Source organism: Balaenoptera physalus (genome assembly GCF_965194825.1).
Source record: "Balaenoptera physalus genome assembly, chromosome: 20".
In the NCBI taxonomy this organism is placed as follows: Eukaryota; Metazoa; Chordata; class Mammalia; order Artiodactyla; family Balaenopteridae; genus Balaenoptera; species Balaenoptera physalus.
The window spans coordinates 55,600,023-55,615,726 of record NC_138901.1 but is presented as its reverse complement, the minus strand read 5'-3'; the positions used below and the strand labels follow the sequence as shown (position 1 = coordinate 55,615,726).

The window sequence follows — 15,704 nt, the reverse complement described above, 5'->3', positions numbered from 1 at the left end:
TTAGCATTTCTGGGACCCCGGGGCCCAGCTATGGTGACGGGATGGGACCCTGGTTCTGGGGGCAGCACACAGGTCCTGGAGTCCAGCTGCCCACATCCCGTCCTACCTCTGCTGTTCCTTGCAGTGTGACCCTGGGTAAGCTCTTACCATTCAGGATCTCGGTTTCCTCATCTGCGAATCGAATAGGGATGTGCTCGGGGGGGCTAATGAGAGGAGGTAATGAAGGAAAAGCACACAGGAGTCACTGGAGGTTTGTTGGCACCAATCCCGGCTGAGTGGGAAAAGCCTGTCCTCTGGCCTCTCCCCGCACTGCCCCCTACGCAGCTGGGAGGACTTTACTCCCCCGGAGAGCAAAGCCATTCAGCCCCAGGCTGGGGAGTCTGGAGGCTGAGCCCCAGGGAAGCCGGGCCCAGGCTCAGATGCCAGGGTCACAGGCCTGGATTGGGCAAGAGCGGAGATCGGCCCCTCTGATCCCGGTCAGGGATATTTGGAGACACCACCAATTCTGGGAAATTCAGAGGCAGGAAGTGAAAGGGGGGAGGGGCAGAGGGGAAACCGCAAACTGCACCCTGGCCCCTCCTGGCCTGGCCCCCTCCCAAACGGTGCCATGAGTGAGGTGACTGCATACAAGGAATGGGGACAGACCGGGGAGACTCCCCATCCCTGGGAAGAAAAGAAGAGGCAACCCATCCCCCGCTCCCAGCCCCACACCCCCAGAGTTCCAAATCCAGTTCTACCTCTGTTTACGTCCAAAGTCCCGGGCACTGGAGATGCCAGGTTTGGTGTGTTTGGACACATAGACACGCAGACGCACAGACAGGCAGACGCACAGGGCTCAGGGCCCTCATATGGACCCTGCCCCCTCCTCTCCCACCATCCAGGGCTGTCTGCGCACCCTAATCCGCCAGGCTTCAGCCCGTTTCTTAGCCTGGGATCTGCGCAGCATCGAGGGACCCAGGAGTCAACCTTGAGACCTTCAGCAAGTAAAAGGGGAAGAAAGGCTGTGGGAGGGGACTAACTGGGGGGGTGGGGTGGGGGAGAGGATGGAGGGGACCCATGTCAGGAGGGCTGGGGATGGAGTGGGAAAACTGTAGAAGATGGATTTTGGATGTCAGGCCTGGGAGGGAATGGGAGCAAGAAGAAAGGTCTCCGTGCAGCTGCTGATCACCTAGAAAGGGACTGGACCACACACCCCAACTCTGTTCCGTGGTAGCCTCAGCCCTAACCCCAGCCTTGACCTGGTCCCAGGTCCAGCCAGCCCTACCATGACAAAGGAGTATCAAGATCTTCAGCATCTGGACAACGAGGAGAATGACCATCAGCACAGAAAAAGTGAGGAGAGGCCTCCCCCCATTTCTGAAAGGCGAGCATTAGGTGGCTCTCGCTCCTTCCACTCAGCTCCTGCTTCTTTCTGTAACCCCGACTCTCCCTGGGTCTGCCCCACTCCCAGGGACACCGCGTCTGAGCCGCCCCTCTTAGGGGAGGTGCAGGGTGTAGGGCTGGATTTCCTTTCCTGGTGACGGCTGCCCCCAGGCTTCTGCGTGACCCTCCTGTCCCTCACCTTGTCACCGACTTCTCAGGACCCTGGGGAGGGGGGCGCCCAGGGGCGTGGGACTAACTGGAAGAAGTTAGGCCTCCTTCTTCTTTCCTCTTTCAACACTCTGTGAGCCTTGGCCAACTGTGTGAGTGTGTGTGTGTGTGTGAGAGTGCGTGAGTGTGTGTAAGTGTGCGTGTGTGAGTGCGTGAGTGTTAGTGTGTGAGTGTGCTGAGTGTGTGTGAGTGCGTGAGTGTTAGTGTGTGAGTGTGCTGAGTGTGTGTGTGAGTGCGTGAGTGTTAGTGTGTGAGTGTGCTGAGTGTGGGTGAGAGTGCGTGAGTGTGTGTAAGTGTGCGTGTGTGAGTGCGCTGAATGTGCGTGAGTGTGCGTGTGTGTGTGAGTGTGCGTGAGTGCATTGGTGCCAGGGATCAGTTTGGTCAAGGGGAAGATTTCTGCTACGGCTCTGAGGGATCTCTGGTTGGGGGAGGATGAGGCTCTCTTACATCAAAAAGCAAGCCCCCTTTCTTTCTCCTGCGAGCAGGGATGTTGCTTCGGCTGAGCCAGGATGAAGTTCTTGGTGGATGGGAGTGGGCAGCGACCTTCGATGGGGGAAGGGACTGACGTCAAAAATGGAGGGGAAGCCCCCATATTCCAGCTCACAGGGACAGGGCTCCCGGGTGGGAGCAACTTGAGGGACCTGAAGTCTGGTTACTCCGCCTCTTTCCCTGCGCGCAGCCAAAGAGGAGTGGGATTCGCCGGGAAACCAAGAAATCCACTCCTCTTGCCCCACCTGCAAGGCGGTCCCCCCCCCAACCAGTCTCCTCCAGCTCGCAAACTCCATCCATCCTCCAGGCTGAGTTCTGAGGCTGCAGTGACTCAGCCCGGCCAGCAGGTGTCAGCAAAGGCCCAAGGCCTGGGTAGGGCTCCGGCGGGTCAAAGCTTCGCGCCCCTCCCCACCTCCAGTTGCCTCTGGCTTCTCCGGGCCACCCACCGCCCGAATTTCTTCATCGATAACGTTCCTCCTAGTCGGCTAGAGGAGGCTCAGGCTGCTCGCCTTCTAGGACCCCAGAGCTGCCCCAGGCTCCTGATATCCTCTCCTCTTGCAGGGCCGCCTCCTCCCCACTCACTCTTTCGGCGTCTCTGCTCCGGACCCAGCCTCATCCTGATCTCCATCGGCCTTAGCCTCCTGCTGCTGGTGGTTGTCTGTGTGATCGGATCCCAGAGTGGGTTCCCCAGGGGTGGGCTGGGAAGGGAGCAATGTTGAGGGTGGGTGGGTAGGGGACGTGCTGGCTGCTGTGATGGTGGACACAACCTCCTAATTTTGTCCTATCCACACCCTCTTCTGCCCAGACTCCAAGCTGCAGGAGGAGCTGCGGGCCCTGAGAGAAACGTTCAGCAACCTCACAGTGAGCACGGAGGCCAAGGTCAAGGCCCTGAGCGTCCAGGGTGAGGAGGGCTGGGGCTGGGGGGGCTGGGAACGTAGGGACACTGGGACACTGAGCAAGTCTCTCCTCTAGGAGGAAATGTGGGCAGAAAGATGAAGTCCCTGGAGTCCCAGCTGGAGAAACAGCAGCAGGACCTGAGTGAAGGTCAGCGAGGGAGCCTGTGTGCGCACAGGCTTCCGCGTGCAGGATACAGGGGTCTCTCAGGCCAGACCAAGGGGCTTACGGCAGGAGCATCTGCGATCCATCTTCACGCCCCAGCACGCAGATGACAGAGCCTTCCCAGCCTCAGTCTTCATCCTGACTTCCTTGCCCTCCCCCACTCATTCCCCTCCCCCTCTGCCCTCTGTCTCCCCAGATCACTCCAGCTTGCTGCTCCACGTGAAGCACTTTGTGTCTGACCTGCGAAGCCTGAGCTGTCAGATGGCCGTCCTCCAGGGCAACGGTGAGGGGGTGGGTGCTACCCGGCCCCACTTTCCTGCCCACTTCCGCTCAGCCCCTCACCCTCCCTCTGCCTGCCCCCGCCCCCCTCCCCCCCCCCCAGACTCTGTAAGGACCTGCTGCCCCGTGAACTGGGTGGAGCATGAAGGCAGCTGCTACTGGTTCTCTCGCTCCGGGAAGCCCTGGCCCGAGGCTGAGAAGTACTGCCAGCTGGAAGACGCCCACCTGGTGGTGGTGGGCTCCTGGGAGGAGCAGGTGAGGGCCTGGCAGGGCTCGGCTGGGAGGCTGGCAGGTCTAAGGAGAGATCACCAGCCCCTTCTCTCTCCCCAGAAATTTATCCAACACCACATGGGCCCTGTGAACACCTGGATGGGCCTCACTGACCAAAACGGGCCCTGGAAATGGGTAGACGGGACGGACTATGAGTCGGGCTTCAAGTGAGTGTGTGCGCCCCACTGTCGCAGCCTGGCGGGTCCCAGCGCGCCGGGGGCTGCTCGGCTTGGCTGAGGGTCTGGGCCCCTCGGGCCTGCATCCATCTGGTCTCTTTAGGAACTGGAGACCAGAGCAGCCGGACGACTGGTATGGGCACGGGCTCGGAGGAGGTGAGGACTGTGCCCACTTCACAGATGACGGCCGCTGGAACGATGACGTCTGTCAGAGGCCCTACCGGTGGGTCTGCGAGACACAGAGGGACAGGGACAGCGAAAGCTAGCAGCCTCCTCTCCCCCTAATTTATTTCCTCAATGCCTTTACCTGCCATAGGGCTCCTGGTTTGGGGACCCTCCTATCTGGGGGCTTCTGGATTTTCATCTAAGATTTGGAGGGAAGGGGGAAGGGTGGTGTCTGAGGAATGTAGACTGATGTTTGGAGGGGCGAAGAGATTGAAACCCATGCCACTTTCTGTGGTTTGCAGGTTATTATTGTCAACTTGTTTTTTAGAGTAAAAAGAAGAGAAATATATGAAACATTCTGAGTTGTCTTGTTGTTGGGGATTAGGAATTGGGATTGGGCAGGTTGGCACTAGATAGCCTTGGGCAGGCAGCGGGTCATCCTGAGAACTGTCTGGGCTTTGGGCCAGGTGGCCTGGATTCCTTATTTACAGGTATGTGAGTTAGGGCGAGTTATCCTGCTCCCTGAGTCTCAGGTGTAAAGCGGCATTGTTACTGGTGTTACTGAACTCAGTTTCGGCTGCTTGTCTCTCAAGAATCCAATACTGAGAGACAAGTGCTGGGTAAAAGGAAATATAGCTTTACTGAGGAAGCTGGCAATCCTGGGGAGAAGGTGGATTCATGTCCCAAAGAAGCAACTTCCCCTTGCTGATCAGGGCGCACAAGGTTTTAAAGGGGAGTTTCATGGGTACATAGGCAGGGCAGGGGGCTACATGCAGAATAGCACAGTTAACTCTGATAATCACCTTGACATTGGTCATGCGGAGGTCTGATCAGCATCATCTTGATTGTTTCAAGTAGAGTTAATCTTCAGTTCCAGGGTCGGTTTGTTCCCATTTCCTTGAGACCAGTTCTTGAATTGTACAAGATGGAGCAGCTTATGTCATGACTACAGCCTGGTCATCGTGCAGTTAACTTTTTCCATTTGGTGGTGGTTTTAGTATCTGCAAAACAACTCAGGAGTGTGCCTCAGACACTATTGTCTATGTCCTTCAGGGAGGAACTAAAGATTCTGTGACTCTATTGTCCTAATCATTAACTTCTTAAGCTTGTTTTTTTGTGACTCAGGGGAGGCTTGGGAGAGTACAGCTTTTTTTTTTTTTTTTTTTTTTTTTTTTTTACAAACAAGAGACAAGGGACATGGAGGGGCTTTTGTATCTGGGAGGTCCCCACAGGGTCCTGCTTGGTTTCGCTGGGATCATCCTACCTCCAGCAATGCCCCCAGGAACAGAACCACCCCAATGTGAACAGAAGCAGCATCCACAGTTAGGTAACAAATACAACAAATGCAAAGGTGAACCCACAACCCAGAATCACCAACATGGGAGGAAAACCAATACCATGGAAGAGAAAACCACAGCAAATAGAATCCACAACCCAGATGGGAGTTAACAGGAAAAACAGATGAAGACTTTATGGACACTTATGGGTTTATCAACCAAAATGGACAAATTAACCCACAGGTAAGACCTCCACTAATTCTAAAAAGGAGCAATGCTCTGACCACAACAAAATAAAGTTAGAAATAAACACAAAAGTATAGCCAAAAAAGATCTATCAACATATACACGACTCACCATCTTTCTAGATAACTTGGGTTTAAAAAAAAATAAAAATGAAACAGTCAAGTGGTTTAGAAGTGAACAAGAAGAACACTACATACTGAGATTGTGCGATGGTATAAAGCAATTCCCCAGAGGAAAAGTATATAGCCTTAAGCACATTTATTAAAGAAAATAGGAAGGGACTTCCCTGGTGGCACAGTGGTTAAGAATCCGCCTGCCAATGCAGGGGACACGGGTTCGATGCCTGGTCCTGGAAGATCCCACATGCTGCGGAGCAACTAAGCCCGTGTGCCACAACTACTGAGCCTGCGCTCTAGAGCCTGTGAGCCACAACTACTGAGCCCGTGTGCCACAACTACTGAAGCCTGTGCGCCTAGAGCTGGTGCTCCAAAACAAGAGAAGCCGCCGCAATGAGATGCCCGCGCACCGCAATGAAGAGTAGCCCCCGCTAGCCGCAACTAGAGAAAGCCCACGTGCAGCAACAAAGACCCAACACAACCAAAAATAAATAAATTAATTTAAAAAAAAATAGGAAAGGCTGAATGGAAATAAGCTTATTTTTAACATAAGACATTTGAAAAAAGCAAAACTTAATGCACTAGAAAATAAAAATGTAGATATCATCAGTAAAAACGAAATCTGATTCTTAGAAAAGGTAAATAACAAACAAATATGAAGGAGAATAAAGGAAACACAGGTACATGATTTTAGAAAGGAAAAAGGTTACAGAAGAACAGATATAGAGGATATAATTATGTAACACTGTCTGAAACAGCAGAATACAGACAGTTTCTCCTACCATTGTTGTAATTTTTAGGTTAATCCCTTAGAAACAGAGCTTTTAACTTCCAAATTTATAAAGGGGAAAAATGAAGAAAAAACAATCTAAAGGGTGGCAGGAAAGGAGAGAAAAACAGAACAGGTAGATAAGAAAAATCAAAATAAAGTGTTAGTTATGAATCCAAATATGTTGATGATTATATTAAATACAAAAGACTAAATAATCTATCATCTATCTATCTATCTATCTATTTATTTATTTATTTTGGCTGCACCGTGCGGCTTGCGGGAATCTTAGTTCCCTCACCAGGGATTGAACCTCGGGTCACTACAGTGAAAGCACCAAGTCCTAACCACTGGACTGCCAGGGAATTCCCTAAATTATGTTTTTAAAAGACATGAACTTACAGACAGAATAAAAGGTAAAGTCCAACCACATGCCCAATAGACACATCTAAAGAGAGCGGGTGAAAGCGAAAATATGAAAAAGATATATTAGGAAAATTCTAACCAAATAATTATCTTATTTTTAAAAATTCATTAATTTATTTGGTTGTGCCGGGTCTTAGTTGCGGCATGCATGTGGGATCTAGTTCCCTGGCCAGGGATCGAACAGGACACCTGCATTGGGAGCGTGGAGTCTTAACCACTGGACCACCAGGGAAGTCCCCAAATAATTTTCTTATAAAGTACACTTTATAACAAAAATTATTATTCGAGATAAAGAGGGTCGGTTCCTAATGATAAAAGGTTTAGTTCAACAGGAAGATACACCAGTGTTAAATATATGTGCACAGAATAACATGGCCACAAAATACATGAAATAAAAAATCTGGAAGTACAAAAAGAATAGACAAATCTATATTCATAGTAGGAGATTGTAATGCACCTCTGTTGGTAATTGATATATCAAGCAGACCGAAAAATCACTAAGTATACAGATGTTTTGAGTGCCAGGTTGAAGTATAATGATCCAATGGACACATTTAGTATAGTGCACTCAACAGCTACAGAATACTCATTCTTTTCAAGTATACTGGTACATTTTTTAAAAAATTGAGCAAATACTGGGCCATAAGGCAAGTTTTTTTTTAAATAAATTTATTTATTTTATTTATTTTTATTTTTGGCTGTGTTGGGTCTTCGTTGCTGCACGCGGGCTTTCTCTAGTTGCGGCGAGCAGGGGATACTCTTCATTGCGGCGCGCGGGCTTCTCACTGCGGTGGCTTCTCTTGTTGAGGAGCACAGGCTCTAGGCACGTGGGCTTCAGCAGTTGTGGCACGCAGGCTCAGTAGCTGTGGCGCATGGGCTTAGTTGCTCTGCGGCAAGTGGGATCTTCCCGGACCAGGGCTCAAACCCGTGTCCCCTGCATTGGCAGGCGGATTCTTAACCACTGTGCCACCAGGGAAGTCCTCCCGTGGATAATATCTTAATGCCCCTAAATGACTCACCGTCTGGAACTCAACTGATTTCCCTAAGGACCTTCCACCAAACACCATACCTTCAGCACATACATTTAGCATAAATTTGCCCATATTCAGATTTTTCAATTATAGTGCTTATGTTGCCATTTTTGTCAGGATAATAATAGCAGGTACCAACAGTTCTGTTTCTGTAATCTAAAACCAACTAAAAAGGAAAGTAGAAACCTAGATGCCAAAATATTTCATACTTAAAGGCAAATGCTTTCAGTTAATTTCCACGCAGCACATAATAACCAGGTCTATGCACTTGCTACTTCTTTTCCAAATCAACAGTTTGGAATAGCATTTGAGGATCCACTCAACCTCCAAGGTGACACATCTTGGAACGTGACACATCTTGGAACAATTCTGGTAAGTATCTTACGGGGTGTGGGGGGGAGAAGAAACATTCTTGCTGACCTAGAGATTAGCCAAGTGAGGCATGTGCTGGAGAAGGGTCTCTTCCATGGTCATCAAGTTCATGTTAGGGCCATATTAGTTAGCCTGTACCAACAGACGTCTGTAGAAAGCCGTTCAGATTTGCCATGGCAGGGAGGAGGACCCAGGAGAAGAGGAGGAGGAGACAGTGTCTCTCTCTCTCTCTCTCTCTCTTTTTTTTATACGTCCGCTCCCCCATTTCCTACTCAGTGTCTCTTGATGGAGTGTAGAGGCTGCTGGTTGGGAAACACAACTGACACATTTTGATGAATGATGGAAGGGGAAAAAACCCATCCAGGGACAATGGAAGTGGAATTGTCCTCCTAAGGATGCCATACCAAGCCAAAAGCCTCCGAAAAATCCCCCCGTCACTGGAACATTCTTCCTCACAAATGATGCCATCTTCTAGGTTCTGCTTTTGAGGTCAATAGGTATCTGGTTGCTCTTAAGGATCTTCAGCAATTTCTGGGCTTTCTTCATATCCTTCCCTACTCGATGCCAGTAAACTTTTTTTTTTTTTGAAAGTACAAATACTTTATTGCTCATCTTTCACACAAAGCACACCTCCAGCCATTTTCTTTCACAGCTTGACAATATTCACGTGTACAAAAACCCAGCAAAAAGCATCATGTAGATTTCAGTAAAGGTGAGTGTCAAACATCAACGCAGCCAGGCTTTTGTTTTCTGCAGCAGTAATAAAGGGCCTCCTGCTCTAAGCAAAAATCTGTCCTCTTACTTGGTAGTGCGTTTTTTCCATTACAAAAAAAGTCTCCTGCCCAAAGCAAACTAACTTGTATTTGCTGAGCCAGTGGTATTAACTTGTGCATAGAACAAATTTCAGTTTGCTGTTTCTTCTAGCAGATTTCAAGTAAAAATAAGGTTGAAGGAGGAACTTGTTTTGAATGGATACTGGTCAGTTTGAATTGCTATCCTTAGCTAAATGCCTACATGTACTATAGGTTCACAGCTTAGTTTGCTTGTATAATCTTTATGGATTTTGGCCGTGTTCAAGGTTTTCAGAGTTGAGCATATGGTACAGTATTCCATCGAAAGGATAAGGCTACTGAATGTGCTGTCTGCAGAAGGACTCATTTAATAGGAACTGACCTCAAAGTTTATCATGAAGCAAATGTTGCATAACCTCTCAGAATAAAAAGCCAATCAGGGCAGAACCGTGCTTGGAAAATAGGCATTAGAATACTTTAAGGAAAATACATATAAATGGATTGTTAATATGAGGAAGGTTTCCTAGTTGTAAATCTAAAAAAATGTAGGAGAATCTTCATTTTTCAAAACTGCGTATTGAAAACATGAAAACTACTTATTCAAGTAAGCTGCCAGTACACTTTGATGCACCCAGTATGGTTTGCAAATTGAAGGAGAAGAGAGAATCTACCTCTCACAGATGTTGCAGCCAACTTCCTAACCTCTTGGAAAATGAACCCCGTGTGCCATCCAAGGATGCCTCCCATCAACAGTGGGGTGGTCACACTAGCCTCTTCTGCACGGGGCCCAGACTCCTGCCCGGACATGACTGCTCTTAAGCAAATCGTGCAAGGTCCAGTGGTTCAAAACCTTCCTCAGAGTTTCCTTGCCTGGACACAGCCATGTAGGCAAGCTTGTCTCCTGAGGACACTGCAGGGGCTTCTTGTGGCTCCTTCAAATTATCTTTCCCTTGTCATGTTCACTGCCCTTCTCCGTGAGCTTGAAGCAACTATAATTAAAATTATAATTATAATCCTTTCATACCCTGAATTCCCTTGCTCCTCTTTCCCTCTGTCTTTCTCACCAGGCAAAACTCCAACCCCAGTTAAATTCTTTTCCTCTTGCTCTGGTCCTTCACCCAGGCAGGTGGATGTGGCTGTATGAAGCAGTTCCAATAACAACAAAAACACCAGCACATGATGACCTGTCTGACTTTAAAATTGTGACCAACTTCAAGTGACTCTTCATCACTGCCCGACATTCCTGCAGGTTCTATTCATTGATCTGCTCTCCATTTCTCCAAGATCGTTGTTTCATAATTTTCCCTCTCTTGATCCTTCCTCGCTTTCAGTCAATGACCTTGCTTCTTACTTCACTGAGAAAATGTCTGGTCCGATGAGAAGCCCACGCCAGCCCGCCGGCCCATACTCCGTGGTGGAGACCACCTGGATAGGCACTGATCTCATCTCCTCTCACCAGTCGTGGGGGAATTCACACCCCAGCCTCCATTGGAGGTAGGTTGGGTCAATGTGACTGGCTTCTGGCCAGTGCTACTTCTGTAGTGTGTGTCCAGGCCTGGCCATGATGCGTCCTACTTGGTCCTTCTCATTCTGTCTCTTTACTTCTCAGCTGGCCAGATGGAAGGGATCCTAAGGAGGCCCTAACGATGGGAGGGGCCTGGACCCCTAAGCCGCCCCACTGAGGAAACCTGTCCTCCTTTGTCCTGTGATGTGAGTGAGAAGCGCGCTTTGTGATGCTAAACCACCAAGATCGGTGTTACAGCAGCTAAGGAGACACTCACTTTCCCACCTCGAGGTACCAACTCCCACGCCTGCATCTCCACCCACACACCTCTCCTTCCCTTTTGTTAACGGCAGTGGAGCCTCTCTGCTCCTATCAAAGACACACCTCCTCACTGATTCCAGGGCTTCCCTCCCCTCTGCACCCATGAGTTTTCTCTCCCTGCTGAACCATTCCCACAAGTTACAAACAAACTCTCCCCACTCCCACCTCAGATGCCCACTCTCTGGAACACGGACCACTTCAGCGAATTGCCAGCTTCTTTGCTTCTCTTTAGAGCAAAACTCTTTGAGTTGCTTTTTCGTTGTCTTCACTTCCTCACCTCCTAGTCTCTTTTTAATAAAAAAATTAATATTAAGAGATATTTCAAACCTACAAAAAAACAGAAGAAAAATAATCCATATACCCAGCATCTAGCTTTCATAGCTCTTAATATTTGGCCACATGTATTTCTGATATATTTTTAAAGAGATACCTACTCATTTAAAGCCACCAGCGTATCTGTTTCCAAGCCCATCCTGTCCCTTTCTCTTCCTAGGTAAACAAACCGCCCTGAAGTTAACGAGTGTGGTTCTCAAGTTTTTGTGTTTTAATTTTTTTACATAGTATGTGCCCATTACCAAAGGCTAGCATTATTTTGTGTGTTTCTAGACTTTATATACATAATATCTTACTTATAAATCATTCTACAAATTGCTTTTATTCATCCAACATTTTGTTTGTGAGATGTATCCATGTCAATGTATGTAGAAATATTTTTATGTCCATATAAAACCGCAAAAGGGTTCCATTTTTTGACTACTACAATCTCCCTCTCTCCCATTTTAATTTTCCTTCTGATGCTCAGTTGGGTTGTTTTCAAGGCTTTGCTATTACAAAATTTTCAGATTTCTATTTCTTCTTGAGTAACTTTTGGAAAGTTATACTTATTCTAGTAATTTGTCCATTCTATTTTTATTTTCAAATGTCCCAATATTGTTTATAGTATTCTATTTCTTTTTAATCTCTGCTATATCTGGAGTTATATTTCCTTTTGAATTCCATTTTTTTCGTGATTGGTGTTCTCAGTCAATTTCAAAGAAACAACCTTTTGGCCTTGCTGATAATCTCTGGTGAGTCTCTGTTTCCTATTTAATTAATCTTGGTTCTCAGCTTTCTTTGAGTTATTCTGTTCTTTTCCTAACTTTTATAAATTTATTTATTTTATTTTATTTTTATTTATTTTTGGCTCCATTGGGTCTTGTATTGCTGTGCGCGGGCTTTCTCTAGTTGCGGCAAGCGGGGTCACTTTTCGTTGAGGTGCGTGGGCTTCTCATTGCGGTGGCTTCTCTTGTTGCGGAGCACAGGCTCTAGGCGCACGGGCTCAGTAGTTGTGGCTCACGGGCTCTAGAGTGCAGGCTCAGTAGTTGTGGCGCATGGGCTTAGTTGCTCTGCGGCATGTGGGATCTTCGCGGACCAGGGCTCGAACCCGTGTCCCCTGCATTGGCAGGTGGATTCTTAACCACTGTGCCACCAGGGAAGCCCCCACTCCTAACTTCTAAAGAAGGCTATTTAGTCTATGCTTTTCTTATTTATTTATTTTGGCTGTGCCGGGTTTTAGTTGCAGTATGCAAAAATATGGTTCCGGAAAGTGAGAGGACCATTCTGGTGTATCCTCAGGGTAGAGCAAGAAGCAGGAACTGGAGGGAATGAGGCTGGAGCTGTTCCCTGACCAGGGATCGAACCCAGGCCCCCTGCATTGGGAGCGCGGAGTCTTAGCCACTGGACCACCAGGGAAGTCCAGTCTGTGCTTTCTAATAAAAAGACGTGAGAATGTAAGTTTTCTCCTATGTTCTGCTTTTGCTGCATCCTACAAGTTTTGATGTGTAATATTTGTAATATTGCTCAATTCTAAATATTTAAAATTTGTTGGGTTTTTTTTAATTTATAAGACATTCGAAGTGGGTTTTTTTTTTTTTCGAAGTGGGTTTTTAAATTTCCAACTGTACAAGAATGTTTAAATTTCTCTACTTGTTAATGGCTTCTTACTCACTGAGGTTTGGTGAGAGGTCTATATGATATTCCTTCCCTGAGACTTGTTGAGACTTGCCTCCATCCTGTTACTCAGCCAATTTAGTGTAGATTCCAGGTGTGCCTGAGTAGACTGTGTAATTTTTAATTCTTTGGAGCAGGCTTTTATATGTGTCATTAAATCAAGTTTTAAAATTGGGTTTTTCAGATCTTCCATATCTTTGCTATTTTGAGAGGGGAGGCATTGATCTATTAGTAATTGCAAGAAGCATGCTGAAATCTTCCACCATGATGGTGGATTTGTCAGTTTCTCTCTGTAGTTCTATCAAGTTTTCCCTTTATATTTGTTGAGGTTATTTCATTAAGTTCATATAATTCTACAGTTGTTATATCTTTAAAGAATCTTTGAATCTTTTATCATTTTATAGTAAGCCCTCTATCTCTGAAATGCCTTTTCTGTGGGTCCAGGACCACTAGCCAATACATCCCTCTGAGAGCTTGGATGCAGCCTTGGGATAACCAGCCAAGCCTGGAAACGATGTCCAAGGTGGAACGGGAACGCAGGGCAGAGACAACATGGTGAGGAAAAAGGGAACGTGGCATGGAGGATGGACTTGGTATGCCTCTGGACGAGGTAAAAGGATGTAAGTCTTCCAACTGTTGACCATTTCTTGCATCCTGGCATGTGTGATGCTGGTTTATAGTGGTGGCCTATTTTATGCTCCTCCTGGGAGACAAGAGTCACCTTGTGTTATGTGTCAGGCTGGGGCAGCGGGACCTGGAGAAACCAAGCAAACAAGGAAAAGATTACCAGGGAGTGTGGCTACATCCTGTATTAGTCAGAACTCCCTTTTTGGAAGTGGCAGAAACCAAAAGAAGAATTTATTGACTCATAAAACCAAACCTTGTGAAGGACAGGGGTGGAGCTGATCTTTGAGGCTCCTGGAAGGAACCCAGACGCTGTTAGGATGCTCTGTCTTTTTCTGCATGTTGGCATCTTTCTCCCAGATCTGCTTCTCCATGAGGCCATAACCATTGCTGCTAGCCGTTCTGCCGCTCTAACATCCTCAAATCTCCAAAAGGGACTTCCAATTCAAACACGTCTGCAGAAAAGTCAACTTTAAATGCTTTGCTTGAGAATCACATAAAAGCAATAAAGAGAATGGAAAATTCCATTTTCAATAAAATGAGAAAATAGACCTATCCACAGACAGCAAAATTCCAGCTGTGAGTAGGCAGAGATTGTGATTAGGAGAAAGGGAAGGTGGGAACACGGCAAGAGGATGGAGGGGCTGCAACTTTCTGAAAGTCTGAGCAAAAATATGGTTCCGGAAGGTGAGAGGACCATTCTGGTGTATCCTCGGGGCAGAGCAAGAAGCAGGAACTGGAGGGAGTGAGGTTATTCTGTTCACTGTCTGTTCAGTGAAGCAGAGGAGTTGGGGCTCCACAAAGACTCCCACAGTTGGGCCTTATTTAGAGGAAGCAGCTGAGGAGAGAGCCTTTGGGCTATGATGCTGGGAAGGACACTGTGCAAATATTGACCTAGGAAAATCCAGCTCATTCAATGACCAGTCCAAGACAGTCACTAGCACAGCACTGAGAAGATATACCAAAGGGAAAAAAATGTGGGAGACAGCCATAAAATTCACAAGTAGAGGAAGGGTACCCACCAGAAAAAATTTTGCCAGGGAGCAGCTGAAAACACTGATTGAACATTTTCCTAGGGATTAAAAAAAATTAATTAAGCAATCATCCTGATGAAGGAAGATACGAAGGCAGAGGTGCAAGAGCTCAGAAAAGAGATTACGGGACAACAGGGGCAGATGGAATGAGAGCTGGCTGAATTTCAAGAAGCAATGGAAGAAAAACATCACAAACATTAGAGAAATGAAAATGAAATTGGGGGAACACACATTTAAATACATGATTTCAAGACAGTTTTTCTGAGATAAAAGAGACTTGAATCTGTACAGGGAAAGAAAAAGCTCTATGCCAGGGAAAACTGATCAAGTTATTGTATTTTTAAAAATACAGAATTTTTTGAACAGCCAGGAAAAAAGTCAAGTCACTTATAAGGGGATAAAAATCAGGCTAGCCTTGGATGTCTGCAGACCCATATGGAATGCCAGAAGAGATGGCACAAGATAGTCAGGGAAAGAAAACATGGGCTGGGATTTTATAAAAAGGTCACTGACAGTTTTCTCTCCTCCACCCCCAACTCCTTCTGGCAACCATTGATCTTTTTAGTGTCTCAATAGTTTCTCTTTCCCCGGAATTTGACAGAGTTGGAATCATATACTATGTAGCCTTTTAGACTGGCTTCTTTCACCTAGTAATATGCATTTAAATTTCCTGTTTGGCTTGATAGCTCATTTCTTTTTAGCACTGAATAATATTCCATTGCATGGAAGTGCCACAGTTTGCTTATCCATTCACCTATTGAAGGACATTCTGGTTGCTTCCAATTTTTGGCAATTATGAATAAAGCTACCGTGGGCACTCGTGTACAGGTTTTTGTGTGGACCTAAGTTTTCTCTTGATTTAGGTAAACACCTAGGTTCATGATTACTGGATTGTAAGGTAAGCCTATGTTTAGCTTTGTAAGAAACTGCCAAAGTGTCTTCCAAAGTAGCTGTGCTATTTTTGCATTCTCTCCAGCAATGAGGAGAGTTCCTGTTGCTCCACATTTTTGCCAGCATTTGTTGCCAGTGTTTTGGATTTTAGCCATCTAATAAGTGTGTAGTGGTACCCACTGTTGTTTTAATGTAAAATTCCCTAATGACAAATAATGTTGAGCATCTTTTCAGATACTTCTTTGCCATCTGTGTGTCTTCTTTGGTGAGGTGGCTGTTCAAATC

General features: G+C 46.8%; 1 protein-coding gene across 4 annotated transcripts; it reads left to right on the top strand.

The window, feature by feature from the left end:
- The first annotated feature begins 532 nt into the window (after window positions 1–532).
- Window positions 533–7,520, top strand: LOC309650366 (asialoglycoprotein receptor 1). 4 transcript variants are annotated; one of them, XM_082441622.1, is made up of 9 exons: window positions 533–983; window positions 1,249–1,332; window positions 2,641–2,757; window positions 2,885–2,980; window positions 3,052–3,123; window positions 3,335–3,421; window positions 3,521–3,672; window positions 3,748–3,854; window positions 3,967–7,520. In XM_082441622.1, exons 1-9 carry the CDS (start codon window positions 608–610, stop codon window positions 4,127–4,129), a joined length of 1,254 nt encoding a protein of 417 aa, XP_082297748.1. In that variant the 5' UTR covers window positions 533–607; the 3' UTR covers window positions 4,130–7,520. The 4 variants fall into 4 exon arrangements, with proteins under 4 accessions (XP_082297748.1, XP_082297749.1, XP_082297747.1 ...); XM_082441623.1 differs by having other exon boundaries at window positions 895–979; XM_082441620.1 differs by lacking the exons at window positions 533–983; window positions 1,249–1,332 and having other exon boundaries at window positions 1,840–2,757.
- The last annotated feature ends 8,184 nt before the right edge of the window (window positions 7,521–15,704 follow it).

Coding starts and splice junctions, on each gene's coding strand:
- LOC309650366 (XM_082441620.1), top strand. CDS start 2,100: ATGAAGTTCTTGGTGGATGGGAGTGGGCAGCGACCTTCGATGGGGGAA. Junction 2,981..3,051: donor CAAGGCCCTGAGCGTCCAGG/GTGAGGAGGGCT, acceptor TCTCTCCTCTAG/GAGGAAATGTGGGCAGAAAG. Junction 3,673..3,747: donor TGGGCTCCTGGGAGGAGCAG/GTGAGGGCCTGG, acceptor CTCTCTCCCCAG/AAATTTATCCAACACCACAT.